This window comes from Danio aesculapii, chromosome 5 (genome assembly GCF_903798145.1).
Source record: "Danio aesculapii chromosome 5, fDanAes4.1, whole genome shotgun sequence".
NCBI lineage: Eukaryota > Metazoa > Chordata > Actinopteri > Cypriniformes > Danionidae > Danio > Danio aesculapii.
The window spans coordinates 38,350,536-38,366,864 of NC_079439.1; the positions used below are offsets into that span (position 1 = coordinate 38,350,536).

A 16,329-nucleotide genomic window follows, 5' to 3' on the forward strand; every position below is an offset into this window, starting at 1 on the left:
TACTGAATAACAAAAGAAAATATAAAATCAACATTTGAGCATTACGGATGTGACATTAAGTAAAATCTCAAAACATAAAGTCACATAGAACATATGTTAACATTAAATCAAAACATTTGTTTATATTTCCAAAACAACTCACCACAGAGCTATGGGATCAAAAATTAATCAATCTGTAAACTTTTTTTATATATTTTAAATGAGGAAAATAAACATGCTTTAAGGACGTGACCCAAAAGTTTGCGAGTTTACAGTAGACTACATACTTTGCATATTATTATTATTTTTTTCATGGCAAGGTTGACATTTGCATGGAATCGCTCATTCCTGTTTCAACAAGAAATCCTTCAGCCACTATTTAAAAGAGTTCTAAAATTCAACTCAATTCACCTTTATTTCTATAGCGCTTTTACAATGTAGATTGTGTCAAAGCAGCTTCACATAGAAGATCATAGTAAATTGAAATAGTGTAGTTCAAAAATTTCTTTTAAACTGGCAAAATTCTATCTTATTTAAAAAAGAAACTGTAGGAATAGTGAGAGTGAAATGTGACTATAATGATGACACTGATGCATGACTGAAGCAACATAAATATATCACTGCCCATTACAGTAACATCATTCTACAGACAAGACCTATGAAACACTGGATGTGTTGCTCGCAGAACTACTTCTTGATGCATGTTTTTTTAACTTTATAATAAATTATTTATCTTTAAATATATATTTATAAATCAGTGTTAGGAAGCTGCAGTTTTTTGTTCAGATTCCTCTTCAGTATCTTGTTTTTTCATTGGTTGGTCTTTTGAAGTAGCAGGCAATCTTAATACTAAAGTGGACAGGCGCTGAACAACAAGATCCGCTGTTGTCTTCAGACTGTGCTGTTGGTGGGTGAACAGAATTTGGATAGAATTAAAATTCTTGTTTACCGAGCCTCATGTTCTTCAAAACTCACAAGTCAATAGTCAGCTTCACAACACCAAACTAAATGCGAGAGATTGCGGTCACTGTACTGAAATCAGTTCAAAACGATCATATAGAAAACAGTTGTTGAATGTAAGCGGAAACAAACGACTTAATTTAGGCTTGACGCAGACTTCCAGACAAACTTTTAAAGGATGTAGATGTAGGATCCAGAAGCCTTTCAGATCGGATTACATACATTTCCATACGTGTTCAGAAGATACAATAGTTTAATCAGTTTGGAACAACATGAGGCTTAGTAATTGAAAGCAAAATTCATTTAGGGCCAAACCTACTCTTTAATAAACACTGAAATATGACTAATAAATCAGCCCACCTGTAGTATATGCAGGCCTTTTAAAGTAAGAACAGCGAGTTCCCTCAGTCCATCTCCCGTCAGGTCGAGATAAATCAGTGACAGCAGGGGACTTTTAAAGCTCCGTCTCCACAGCGGCTGTAACTTTTCTTCAAAAGCTTCGGATGTTTGGTGAAACTTGTAGCAGAGCAGATCCTAGATTTCACAAATCAATTCACAAGTACACCATTGTACAAGCTGGTGAGCTGCTTTTACTTCTATTTACTATTTGTTGTAAATTATTAAAGTGTTGCATTCATTTGTTCCTAATCAAGTGTCTTTAATTCAGTACCTGTCCATACGTTCCCAGCAGCAACTCATGCTGTCCATCAAAGTCCAGATCAACAACAAGAGCACAGAGAACTGCATCGCACTGGTCACTTTCTGCCAAACACAGCTGTCTGCTCAGTCCATACTGCTCTACATCCCTGAACACACACACACACACACACACACACACACACACATTTATTACAGTCCACCAGACACATGGCACAGAACAACACACTGAAGAGTTTTAACCTGTAAACAACAGCCATCTCTATCGCACTGGTGACCAGCAGATTAAATGTGACCCTTTGACTACCTGTGGGACAGAAAGACAAATAAAGAAAGGTTACAGTTTTTTTTGCAAGGAAAGTTTTTTAATACTGTTACAACCCTATGTTGGTCTTGTCTCATCTGTCTATTCTGTTTTGCTTAGAACACATCTAATTGGCCACTTCCAGCTTGCTTGTTCCTGATTGGCCTACAGTGGTTTAAAAAGCCATGACACTACTTCCTTGGCAGCCATCTTGTTTTTGGTCACTTGCTTTGTGTTTGTTGATACTTTTGTATGTGGTATAGGCCAGAGTTGTATGTGTTAAGTCTGAATATTGAGATTTGGGAGTACTTTTTGTGTTAGTGTTTGTTTTGTTTATGATACTTTGTTCCACTGGCTTGTTTGACCTTTGTTGCCTGCTGACATTGATTTTTGGATTGTCCTTTAAATATGATTGCCTGTTTTGTAAATAGTTTGTAATAGTATATACATTGGGAAGGAGTTTGATGCCATTTTCTTTGTAAAACCTTTTTGACCTCTTTTTGTAAAACCTTTTTTTTGTTAGGTAGTTAGGGTAGTGAATTGTACTTTCTTTTCTTTTATTTTTGATCAGGTAAGTTAGAGATTTAACAAAGGAATTTTTGGTTGTTATTTTGGCCTTGTCAGCTCCCGAATTCAAACCCCAATAAATCTTTGACTTAATTTTTGTTGTCTCGTCTTTCATGTTGTGCACCATCCCTAGACGGTGCGTAACAATGCATTTAACAAGTTTCCTAAACTCTTAACACAGTTAGCACAACATCCGTCTTTGTAGGCTAAACAATTAACACTTTTCTTGTTGCTTTGATACAAAATGCATCCAGTTAACACCAATTTCAAATGCTTGAACTTCTTTTACACACAAGCTCAACCAAGACCAAAACAATTACAATTACACATGCTTTAACACGGTAAGTCAGAACAGATAACATCATGTTATCATCATGGCACTTATATAGGCTAAAGTCAAAGTGAGCAGCTGTTCATATTGTGAATTGAAACACAAATATATTCTCTGTATTTTATTCCATTGCCAATGAGAAACAGCTTATTGAAGTTACGTAAATACATAAATCATCATATTCCCATCTAGGAACCAGGTGTCGAGGGTTTTCAATCACATGATCATATGTTCTAAAAGACGACTATTTGGGCTGATCTTGTATGAAAAAGGAACAAGAGAATTCTTCCCATGATGCCTTGCCAGAGAAGCTATCAGGTGTGATGTGAATGAGAACGTGGAGAAGATTACTTTGTTTTGTTTTTTTATTATAATTGCTGTGCTTTTTCTGTTTGAATATCTTTCAGTGATGTACTTTTGCGAATACAGTCTGTACTGCAGCAATTCTGTGTCTGTATTTTATTTATTTATAAACTGTACATTTTATAAAGCTACTCTGAGATGGTCGTTCACTTTTGTATGGAATTTCAGCAGCAAAAGAAACAAATGCCTGCATTTAATAAAGCCAACAGAACAAAACTGTAGAGAGGCTTCAAACATAAGGGCAGAGCTGACACTAAAATAAAGCAGTCTCTGTCATTTCAGCTGATGAGAGTGTTCTTTTGTCAAGGTGTTATGATGGATTAAATGTTCCTGTTGGAAGTGTGTTAGTATGTGTTAGTGTTTTTAATAATTATTTTGCTTTTGAAGCATGTTTGCAGTGTTTTGTTAGACATGGTGTATTGTGTTAGTTTATTACTGTATTTTGAACATTAGTTTTGGAGTTTAGTTTACAATGTGTGATTTTGAGCATGAAATAAACTGTTTTGACAATTGTATGTTTTAGGTGTGTTGCTGCGTTAAGAGTTTAGGAAACGTTAAATTTACTGAAAAAAACGGTAATAGCCATTGTAAAAAAAGATAATAATAAATGAAAAAAAAACTGTATTACAGATTACTGGTGATTTTAACCTTCAATAAAATGCAAGTTAAATTCAACATTATATTTAACATATTTTTAGAAATGCTGCAAAATTTATGGTTTTAACAAAAATATTGCCGTTTTTTCCAACTGCTTACACACAGTTTCTTCTTTTTTGAAACTCTACACACAATTCTCAGAACTGCACACACAAAATGCCTCACATCTCCTTCAAAATGTAACACTGCATTCAAAAAGCACATGTCAGAGTGAAATGGCAAACACTTCTTTTAATATAACACTTTTGGATAGAGCAAGTCAACACTGCTGTTTTAAATCTAAAGCTCTTTGCTGTTCATATTCTTACAGTAGATCTACACTTTTTTGCCTGGAAAAGCATCATGTGGGCATAGAGTTGACCATCATACACTTTACAGAACTTAGGATTTAGAAAAAGGTGACCATGTAGTAGGTACAAAATTACAAATTGTGGACCAGTTGGAGCAGCCTAGTGTTCCGTCACTTTTGACCCATTTATAGGTCTTTACTACAGTTAAGCAGTGATTGGTTAGTGATTGGTCAGTTAAGAAATTAGTGTTTGTGTGTGACCTGCTGAATAAGTGTAGCATTTTGACTGGTTGTGTTTTGAAAAGGAAAGCAAGTAACTTCCTGTTAGATTGTAGTGTTTTGAGAAAAGTGTTTTATACAACTGAAAACTAAGTTCAAGGCTGAGAAATGGCTTATGATTTTGGAGATTTTGCATTTTGAGTGAGAGGTTTCAAAAATCGTGTGACAAGAAAAGATTGTAAGCAGCTGGGAAAAAAATGTAAACATTTAGATAACATTAACATCACATTTAAAGCGATAGTTCACACACAAAAAATGAAAATGTTCTCACTATTTCCTAATATTCAAGTGGTTCTTAAATTAATTTCTTTTTTCTACTGAACATGAAACAAGTTATTCTGAAGAATTCTGGAGAAAAGCAGCCATTGACAAAATAAATAAAATATTGAAGTCAATGGATATTATTTGTCCCAACATTCTTCAGTACATCTTCCCTTGTGTTCAATAGAAAATCAAAGAGGTTGAAAACAAGTGGAGGACTTGTAAGTAAATTTTCATTGTTGGGTGAACTAACCCTTTAACTCTGGATAAAGTTATGCAGTAAAATCTATCTTGTTAATAAATAAAAAAGTTAAAAAATAAATATATATATATTTTTTAAAAGTAAATAAGTAAAAACATGCAAACCAGAAAAAAACTGTCATTTTTAAGAAGTCAAAAAGCTGCTTTACTTCTAATTTAATAAATGTCTGTAAATCCATACATCACTGAGAACCATTCAACTAGTGTCTACGATTTTCTTCTGATTTCAGATCAGTGTTATAAATGTTTGTAGACACTGTAATTAGATGATTGTGTAATTAAATTGAAGGATCTAATCGTTGATTGGTCTATTTAGACAATCTCTATAAAATGATCCTGTAAATGAATAAAACAAATTATACACACGCTATATTTTTAGCTTTTGCGATTATAGCTTAATTTAATATATTATCCTTTCAATAAAACATCTTCAACGGGTTTGTAAACGCTCTTGTTGCATTTACCCTCCATGTTCAGACTGCTTCCACACAGTGAATGATTTTGCAAAGTAATTTCTTGAGTTGATCTAAAACAGGGGTGTCAAACTGGAGGGCCGGTACCTTACAGTTTAGTTCCAACCCAACTCCAACTTTCTTACCTGTAGGTTTCACACAAGCCTGAAGGACTCAATTAGTTTGTTCAGCTGTGTTTTATTAGGGTTGGAACTAAACTGTGCAGAGCTGCGGCCCTCCAGGAACTGACTGACCTGTGATTTAAAGCTTTGAAAATGTTAATTTTCCATCATCACTACTACTATATGAAGAAATCAAAATGATGATCTCTTAAAGGGCCCATCAAATTTAAATAAAACAATTTAGACGTTTTAAGGATATCTAGTAGGTCGTGTTTGACAAAATTAGCTTTTAGAAACATAAAAATGATATAAACAACCAGTTTGTCACTTCTGCCTAAACGAATCAATGTTTATTTAGGTCATTTCATACTTCAGCTTGTCATCAAATCTTGACCAATGAAATGCCCCTTTCAAGATGCTTTACATTTGCTTTTCATTTGATGCGCTTGATCTCAAATACTCTCACCGGCAGAGCTGTGATTAAAAAAAAAAAATAGCCAATAGCATTGTTTTAAAGAGGGAGGAGCTATGCTTTGTCCCACCCTCTCTTCATTGTTCAGTTGAGATTGCGTCAAACACAGAATAAAAAAACTGCACATTTCAAAGCACTTCACAAGACCTTTCAACTATAAATCCCACATGGATAGCTCAGGATGTGAGCATTCAAACTGTACCGCTAGACATTTTAGACAAAGTCTTAGACACTCTTCTTGTTTTAATGCAATTTCAAATTGTGATGATTTGAGCAGAATTACACTCACTCTTTGTGTCCGTGTTCTGCTGATGCTGCTTTAGAGGAAACAGTAAAACAGTAGAGATGGGGCTGTCATGCTGCACACGCCAGTTCTGGAGAATCTCTAATAAGGAAAATGTGCAAAAAACAGACTGAATTTGTATTTATCTATATTACTATATTTTAAAGACACAGTTTAACAAAACTGAATATTCTTTTTTTATACTTTATTTCTCTTTTTTAAGGAAGAAATAGAAAAAAAAAAAATACAACTAATAAATAACAATAAAAAACTTAAAAATACAATAACACACTGTAACTTAAATGAACAGTTGATATAGTTCCTTACAGGTCACATTAACAAATACATATGCCTTTACACAGTGTGAACTGATCTTTATAATCCATTTCTACAAATATTGCAGGTATTTGTCCAGCTGTAGTTTTAAAGAAAAAGTCATCCTCTCCATATTTTGAACGTTAGATTCGATATCCAACCATTGCAATTTTGTATGGGGTTCAAGTTTCAGCCACTTTCGAGTTACAGTTTTCTTACTGGTTGCTAGAAGTTTTTTAAAAATACATGTCTTTTACCATCAAGTTACCATCAATTTCCCCCAAGTAAATTGTTGTAAAAGAAAAGTCCATTCCATCACAAAAATATTTCATATTACTTGCATTACATCCTACTAGAATGACTGAATGGCTGGGCAACTCCAAAATATGTGAAAATGGTTTGCCAAGTCTTTCCCACATTTCCTCCAACACTGCCCCCTATCCATCTACTGTGTTTGCATGCATGTTAACTTGGGGGTTATAAAGTCTCTGGTAAGATTCCTCCAGCAAAAATCTCGCCACATACCAGAGCTGGAAGAAGTGGCCTGTACTGAGCAGACATTCAGCCAATCTTCCCCAGAGATAACCAAGTTGGATTCTCTCTCCCTTTTAGTCTGATGTCATTTGAAAACTGAATATTCTGTCATTATTTATTTAGGGTTTTCCCTAAACATTTTTGCTGCTTATTCAAACTACTTATTTAAAATAAGCTAAATCAACACAATTCTTGCATATTTGGGGGGACAACTTAATTGTTTTATGTTCAATCCACTTAATGTAAAAGTTAACCTAATATATTTGTGTTCGGACACCATGAAGGAATTGTATGGAACCCTACATATTTACAGTGGACTACGAAAATTGATGCGCTGTAAAAAAAAAACTGCAGGGTTCCACACAATTCATTCATGTTGTCCCAACCCAAATTGATTAAGTTAACATAACAAATTGAAGTGGATTGAACATATAGCAATTATTACAAAATCTCAAGAATTGTGTTGTTTCAGCTCATTTTAAATATGTAGTTTGAACAAGCAGCAATTTGAGTGTGGTTATAGGTTTTGAGGTTTCTTCAAAATAACTTCTTTTAGGTTCAGCAGGATGAGTACATAGTACAAAACTTCTCATTTTGGAGTGAACTATCCCTTTAGTGAAAGAAGAGCACAGTGTGGTTATGAACGTCTGAATTACAGTGTAGGCGATTTTCTCACCAGGTCCTTTTTGGTTGACGATAGAAAGTCCCACAGAACCGCACTGACATCCAAATGTAGTGAGGCGCCGATTTTGATCAAGACTCAAGACATCTAACCATAACACACTGCGATGCGCAAAGTACACACAGTAGTTACCATCTCACATAATGATACATTCATCATATAAGCCTGTTCATCTGAAAAATGAAAGACTCACTTGCTCGGCAGGTCCTGCAGTTCAGGAAAGAGTCTTTCTACAGGCTGCTCCTCAAACTGGTGCAAAGAGGCATTCTACTGATCAGACACAGAGGATGAACGTTTAGACATCTTTTTTATGAAAGTGTTGGAATACAAATTTATAAAAAAGTTCAATCCAGGTTCCAATGAAATAGTTTATAACTAAAAAGGTTATGCATGTTCATTGTATTTTATATTTAAACTACTGTGAAAAAACTAGTCTGGGACCCCAGACCTTTTGTCTTTACCATCAGGGCAGGGTCCCAAAGTGTCAGGGTGGGTGAAGAATGGGTGATCTCATTCATTTAGATGCTATGTTAAAGTTGTTACGCAAATTTGTTTATCTTCACCTCTAAGTTTCATTGTCCTCCTAAAATGTGTATTCTAAACATAATAGTTTTAATAACTAATTTCTAATAACTGATTTATTTTATCTTTGCCATGATGACAGTACATAATATTTGACTAGATATTTTTTAAGACACTTTTATACAGCTTAAAGTGACATTTAAAGGCTTAACTAGATTAATTAGGTTAACTAGACAGGTTAGGGTAATTAGGCAAGTTATTATATAACGATGGCTTGTTCTGTAGACTATCGAAAAAAATAAAAATAACTTAAAATGGCTACAAAATTTGACCTTAAAATGGTTCATAAAAAATTTAAAACTGCTTTTAAGACTTTCTCCAGAAGAAAATATATCATCAGACATACTGTTAAAATGTCCTTGCTCTGATAAACATCGTTTGGGAAGTATTTAAAAATTCAAAGGGGGGCTAATAATTGGGCAACACTGCTTTGTTAGATTTCTAGTAGACTTCTTGAAGATCCCTGTTGGACCGCAACACAACCAGAACATTCTCATTAAAAGAATCCTTTTTGAAGACAAGGGTCTCCTGGTTTTGGCTTCTGAGTTTCTTACAAAAGTATGAGAGACAAATAAACCAAACCTTATTCTGAGTAAATGTATCAGCCTGTCTGACCTCTTTGTAAAGATGTATGCGCTGATCGTGTCCACTGAGGAGAAAGACGGTCTCACTGGATCCATCGCCACAGTGCACTCTGCACATTAAAACATGTACTTCTGAACGCTAAAAACTATTTAAGTTTAACAAGATAACATATCAATATTGTCGGGAACTTTTATTAAACATTGAACAGCATAATGACCCACTCACTCGGTGTGATAAAGCTGGAAAGGAGTGAACTGAAGCTCCAGGTTCAGACAACTTTCTGTCAACAGAATGAAGAATTTTCAGTATGGACCAGTTTCAGATTCTGTTAGATTCTTATATTTACAGAGTCTGTCTTTATGTCAACATTAAACTCTATCATAAAGTATGGTGTAAGATTCTAAAAGTATGATAACCTTTCACGGTATTGTGACTACTGCTCTAAAATATACTCTTTTTAAATGTCAGAGTAAAACAAGAACTTTTTTCTGCTTTAAACACATTGGCTGCATCTGAAATCACATACTTTCATTCTAGATAGTATGCTAAAAACAGTGTGCGAGCCGAGTAGTATGTCTGAATTCATTCGAAAAACAGTAGGCGACAAGTACCCAGATGATCTACTACTTCCAGCGAGATTCTGAAGTGCGCATCTGATGGATGCTACACTATCCCATGATGCACAGAGAGAATTCATGAATGGGAGTGAAGTGGGTATGTCATGTGATGATGACAAAATTACATCTGTAGTACGTCTAATCTGCATTTACACCAAGTCAAAAAAAGTATTACACAGAAATTTTGGCAGTTTTAAAACCCTGACTTTTCCAAACCACGGTATACCTTAAAAATGGTTATCATCCCATGCCTACTCAGCATTTAGCATGATTTGAGTCGTCTGTGATATTTTCACCTGTGAGTAGATTTATAACCAAAAAAATAAAATGAACAAAATGACAAACTCACGTGCAATAGACTCCAGATTAAACTCTGACCCTGGCTCATAATCACAGTAAATATTAAGGAAAGGAGTTGCTTTGTCCCCAGAGTCCTGAGGAGAAATAAATCAATGAGATATGTGCATTTAAACATTTACAGGATACTTTTCATATTGATATTTTGTCAAAATGATAAAACATTTTAAGTTAAATGTTTAATGGTCTGCTGCAGCACTCATCAATGATAGCCAATCAGATCAAAGAAGGCAGGGCTTTAATACTGTTTTACAGAACTACAGCTGAACGCTTCCGTTTATAAAAAGTCTAAGAATCTGAGGTAAAAAGTTGTACAATGTTTATAATTTTACAAAGTTTTATATTAGAAAAGGAAAATGATCAACAGGAATATATTGTGATGCTAATTTCTGAGCGTTTTAGTCAAACTGTGCTGTTTTTGAATTTACAATATTGAAAAAGTCACTTATATGATTTATGTGGAACTTAATGTGCCTTGTCACAATGCTATGCACACATTTACTCTTTACCATATACAAATATTACTTCAAAGTAGAATAAATTGATGAGAAAAACAATGTTAATGTTAAATCTTATACAATATGTAAATTAATAAAATACCCCTATGAAATTTTACTGTCTATTTACACATCTCAATCAATTAGTTAATGATGATGATGAAGCACACCTTAATAAAGGTTATTCCTACGACCAGTCCTCTTTTAGGGGCTGATTTGTTGAAGGCGTCAATGGAGACGATTTCTGCATCAACTTTGTTTAAAGAGAAAAGAAACATTGTTTCGTTGCACAGCTAAAACAGAAGGTGTTTGAAGCACACGAACAAGCTGTCACCTGGTATATAGGTGAACTGAATCTCTTTGGCCACAGGTCTGATCTTCTTCTGCAGGTCTTGGTATCTGAAACACACTACTTTCCCCTTCAGAGTCGCTGCTAGCAACTCCTGCTCGCCTGCCTGGCATAGTCCGTAGATGTTACTCTGCGAAGGAAACCGACTAAAACTATCTTCCACAAACGGACACAAGCCTTTTATGTCGGGTAACATATTACAGACAAATACAGTAAAACATTGAACAAAACAGCTGGAGTTTACTGTTACGCGAGTGATGAAAACAACAACATCCGGGTATGGGCGGGATTGTGATCAAATTTGACCAATCAAATAGGATTTTCAAACCGATTGACAAATCAGATATCCAAATGTGGCTGCCGTCATCAACTGTCGCCGACAATGAAATAAATGCAGTCAAGTACTTTAATGCGCAAATATTATATACCGCAGTAATTTGTTTCAGGGACATTGGGAGGTGTTCTTATTATTTTAGTCGTTTAGGATTCATTAAACAAAAAGAAGTGAGCTGCTAATACTATTGTGTGTGTGCGCGTGCGTGTACTGTTTGCGATAAGCTTTTTTTATTAACAAGAACCAGCATGTGCAGTTTTCTTATACAACAAAATCACATTACATTTCTTACAAGAATAGAATAAACACACACGCACACACACACACATACACACACACAGGGGAGAGGATACATAATGATTAAATTAGTACACACATTTTTTCTATTTTTGTTATTAACAAGAGTTAATAAATGCACTTTTACTACAGAAAATACTACATATATACAAACATTTTTATGCAAAAATGTTAAAGGAGGAGCATATATTAGCTGTTTTAATTTCTATTTTTTTAGACTTAGAAATCTTTTTTTCTAGCACCATAATGAGAGGTTTGCTTTTGGCAAACTTGGTTTTATGTACGTGAAATTTACATAATAATAAAATCAAGTTTATAATAATACCAGCATCTTCTGTTTGCGATGAGATGAGAGTGGGGACGGTTGCAAGTTTGCAACCTCCATTTAGGAATGACCTTTTTCATATGAACGGCCAAAACCCAAATATCATTGAGAGCTGTTGGCCGAAGGTAAATATACCAAATTATAATACATTAAAGTTGCCATAGGTCATTTTCTATTTTTTCATAATATTTAAAAATAAATAGAAAACATTACTTTAAATTGTATTAACTAATGCAGTGTATTTAAAAAAAAAAGTCTAACTTATTACAATAAAAACATAAACAATCACATTTATAACAGTGAAATCAATGCTGAATACACTAGTCAAGCAGAATCTGCTGTTGCCTTCATTTGCTCATGTCTCTACATTCTCTTCTATCCATCGGGTGACAGTATGTACTTTTAAGAAAAAAGTACTGATTCTGATTCATTTAAACATTCGTTTTTTTCAGTTAACTTTTTTGTAGCTTAGCAATAAAACAAACAAACAAACAAACAAAAACAAACAAACAAACAAACAAAATGTTACATTAAGTTAGAAATGACAGTCTCAACCATCCCCATCATTCTCCTTCTTTTCTTAGATGCGATGGTTGGTCAAATCAAAATTTACCAAGGGCCAGTTTTGTCCCGCAGGCCCTAGTTTGGGCATCTCTGAGCTAGAGTAATGATATTCATACTAAATATTCTCAGTTAGACCCTACTTCAATCTGAGAGAAATCAGCAATATGTGAGCATTTCTTCAGTATAAAACCTATTTTAAGGTAAAAAAGTAATTTTCAGAAAATTTCTCATACTGTCTAATCTGTATTTGTGAAACATTATTCATTTGTATAGTTTAAATCACTGTTTTCTTAGCTTTAAATATCAAAAGTTAAAGCTATTGTATCTACCTAGCATAGACTGTCCCCAATGACAAAATTCATTTAAAAGCTTGCCATATTAACAACGTATAATTTTTAATTTTATCACAGTTTCAAATTAATTTTATTTTAAAAATAAAATCTTTGATTAATTAATTTATTTTAAAGTTCAAAGAAATAGTTTTGTAAAGTTTGTGTCTAGATTTTCATTCATTCATTCATTTCTTTTCGGCTTAGTCCTTTTATTAATCTGGGGTCGCCACAGTGGAATGAACCGCCAACTTATCCAGCATTTGTTTTATGCAGCGGATGCCCTTCCAGCTGCAACCCATCACTGGGAAACACATACACACTTATTTACACACACTACGGACAATTTAGCCTACCCAATTCACCTGTACCTGACTGTGGGGGAAACCGGAGCAAACCCACACGAATGCAGGGAACATGCAAACTCCACACAGAAACGCCAACTGACCCAGCCGAGGCTCTTGCTGTGAGGCGACAGCACAACCTACTGCGCCACTGCGTCGCCCTCCAGATTTTCAGTAAAAAAAAAAATTTTGTTCAGATTGTTTTAGGCCTTATAATTGATTGCTGCTTGTTCTTTTATTAGTCTGTATTTATATGGGCAATTTAACAATTTAACAAGTCTGTTTACAAAAAAACAAATAAATAAAATCCAACCTGGTGTTTAATTTTTTATTATTATTACATTTTAATGAATGTTGCAACTGTCTCTATGGGTCTTTGCAATCATATGGGGCCAGTTTACGTGCTCGTGGCTAAATTCTGCATATACTGCATATGTACAAATATCATAGCAATATGGGTGTCCAATAGATGTGGGTTTATTATATTAAAACTTTGGGTTTCTACAAAAAAATGTCTCTAAGAAACTAAAGAAAATGCAAAAAGTGTTGAAACTGTCCCCACTCTTCCCCATACAGCCTCCATCAGAGGGCGCAATTACATTCATTAACCTGCTTTTGAAAATCTCCGCTTTTTGGAGCAAAAATGTGCCTTACATTCTGCGTTGTTTTTGTTGGCAGCCTCATATAGTCTACGGTCGAATAGTTAATTTTGTAAAAAAAAAAAAAAAAAAATACAGTTAATGCATGCATATCTTTCCATTAAAGTATTACTTTTAATTAAAAAATAGCACTAAAGGATCTGATAACTGATAAATATACACTATTTTGGTTTGCATTATGTAAATTAATGGAAAGATAGTCTACTGAATTACATGATATACAATACACCTGCTATGAGATAAAAGTATAGACAGAATTTTTTTAAATGCAATATTTGGACACATTCATGACATGGCAAAATCATATTCATTTTGTTTTTAAATTAATTCAATGCCACAAGAACAAAATAATAAATTTCACATAGTTTTCTGAAAGATAAATATTTACATGAAATTAAATGTTTTCAGAGCATTACATGTTTTCGGTGCTTCTTTGTGTTTTGTGATTGTTCTAAAAGATTTACATATAATTTGAAGTCATTCGCAAAATGGGAAAAGTTTGGTTTACATTGAGCTCACCTTTTCTTATATATTTTCCTAAGATAAACAAATTAAAAATATGTGGTCCTTTACAGTTCAAGTTCTCATTATCAGAATAAAACAGTACATCAAATAAACACATTTCTATCTTATACTCCGTTTTTTGTTAATAAACAATTCCATATCTGTCCAAAATATTCTTGAGTAAATACAATGAAAAAAAAAAAAGATGCAAAATTGGTTCTTTTTCTTGACCACAAAATTCACACATATATGAAATATTAAGTTTGAATCTTTTCAAAACCTGAAAACATATTTAATCTTTAATGGCCTTTATCATTTATGTGTGTCGTAAACGGAATTGCAATGAGATAAAATGGACAGAATCTCCACTAGAGGGCCGGACAATTTGTCAATCGGTTATTGGGCCCCTTTTCAGCATACAGCCCCACTGACATTAAAACCCTTATAATCTGTGATTTAAAGTCTGTCCCAAATGGCACAAAATGTCTTTATCAGCAAAAAACTGCCTCATCACGGCTTCTTGTAGAAAAACATTAAGATATTGCCTTATAAACGTTTTCACCATTAAATATCTGTCATAAATTGACTAAAATCATGTGTGATGTATTAAATAGCTCAGAAAAAGGGCCCGAGTTTAAAGTTATTGTTGAATTTGTTGATTGACTAAGCAGAATTTATTTATCTTTTAACATATGCATCTTTAACTCGCATTGTTGAGAGAGTGTGCGCGCGTGTGTGTGCGTGTGTCCGGCGTGTGCGTTTCTTCAGGGATTAGAATTGTGTGAGTGATTGGTGCTGACAGCGGTCTGTGTATTACTGGCTGGCCTGCAGATTAAGCCGCTCCTTTTTAGACTGCCTAATCTGGATTAACTGATGCAGTGTGCCTGCAATGATGCGGCCCACTACCCCTCTCTCCCTCCCTCCCTCCTTTCCTCTCTCTCTTTCTTTTTCTCTGTCTATCTGTTACCTCACTCGCCCTCACCCCAATCAATCTTCACATTTTTCTTTCCGTTAACTTTATTTGCCCAGGAACATTTTGTTTGTTTCATCTATCTAACTCTGCGCTCAGATTAAATGTTTTGGACAGTGTCACTGTGTCGGCTGTGTATTTCTGTGCTAATGTGTTCTGGTGTGTATGTGTGTGTGTGCGCGCGCGCTCCCGCGGATTACAGTTTAGTCCACTTCCATAATTGCTCTTGTGCCTGCGTAGCTGGTTGTTGCCAGATGGACGGACTGGTTTCCCCCACCCCCCGCTGCACCACCCGCCATAAAACTTCAGCTTCTGCAAGCACACAAGCCCCATCCTGAACACATAAACATACAAACATCCTATAGTGACACACAACAACATCAATTTACTGCATTTACATAAAAACAATAACAACAACTGGTAAAACAAAAAACAAAACAAAAAACTGGCATCATCTAATGTTTTGATAATCTGAGCAAAGCATTAAAACGCTTCAGTAGCTTTTGTATTAGTTTGTCACATAAATGAACAGATAAACATTATTAAACATGTTGATATTTGTCTGGCCTATTGTTGTTAATTCTGGGTTCGTGTGTAAGATAATGAGTGGTACAAATTAATGATTTAAATATAATGTTAATAAAACCAGCTTTAAAATTGTATTAATATATCAATAGCGAATTTGTATTTTGTATAAATAGTGTCATTCCACTCTCTTCTTGCTTAAATCATCATTAAAACATATTTGGCTAATGTTTTTATAGACAATGTCAGTTTAACTAGAATTTTTAGTTCAAGTAGATCGAACTATTGTCTTTTATTTTTTTATTTATTTTTTTTCATTCTTTTATAACCTGTTTTAACACATTTTAATCTGTTTTTAATCACTTTTATTATTTGCTGTTACTTTCTTATACTTGTCTCTTTTATTCCTGTTTATGTAAAGCACTTTGAATTGCCACTGTGTATGAAATGCGCCATTTAAATAAACTTGCCTCGCCTTGCATAATAGTATAATTTAGATTATAGTATAATATAAAATAGTATAATTTATGATTATGCATATCTTCTTATACAAGAAGTATAGTTTATTAATTTTTATGAAAAAAAAAGATTTGAAACTAGAAACTAGATTTCAGACCCACTCATTAAGATGTTATTTTAATTTCATAATTGCAGGGCTCAACAAGCTTATAATGAAAAAAATTCCCATACTAATTGTGTTTGTACTTCCAAACTATGAAACGA

General features: G+C 34.0%; 1 protein-coding gene across 1 annotated transcript; it reads right to left on the minus strand.

The window, feature by feature from the left end:
* Positions 1-375: 375 nt before the first annotated feature.
* Positions 376-11,027, minus strand: kptn (kaptin (actin binding protein)). Its single transcript, XM_056458135.1, has 12 exons — positions 10,741-11,027; positions 10,577-10,659; positions 9,902-9,986; positions 9,161-9,215; positions 8,966-9,044; positions 7,962-8,035; positions 7,763-7,869; positions 6,244-6,339; positions 1,840-1,903; positions 1,610-1,745; positions 1,300-1,473; positions 376-880 (listed from the first exon to the last, which is right to left on the minus strand). Exons 1-12 carry the CDS (start codon positions 10,949-10,951, stop codon positions 740-742), a joined length of 1,305 nt encoding a protein of 434 aa, XP_056314110.1. The 5' UTR covers positions 10,952-11,027; the 3' UTR covers positions 376-739.
* Between the last annotated feature and the right edge of the window lie 5,302 nt (positions 11,028-16,329).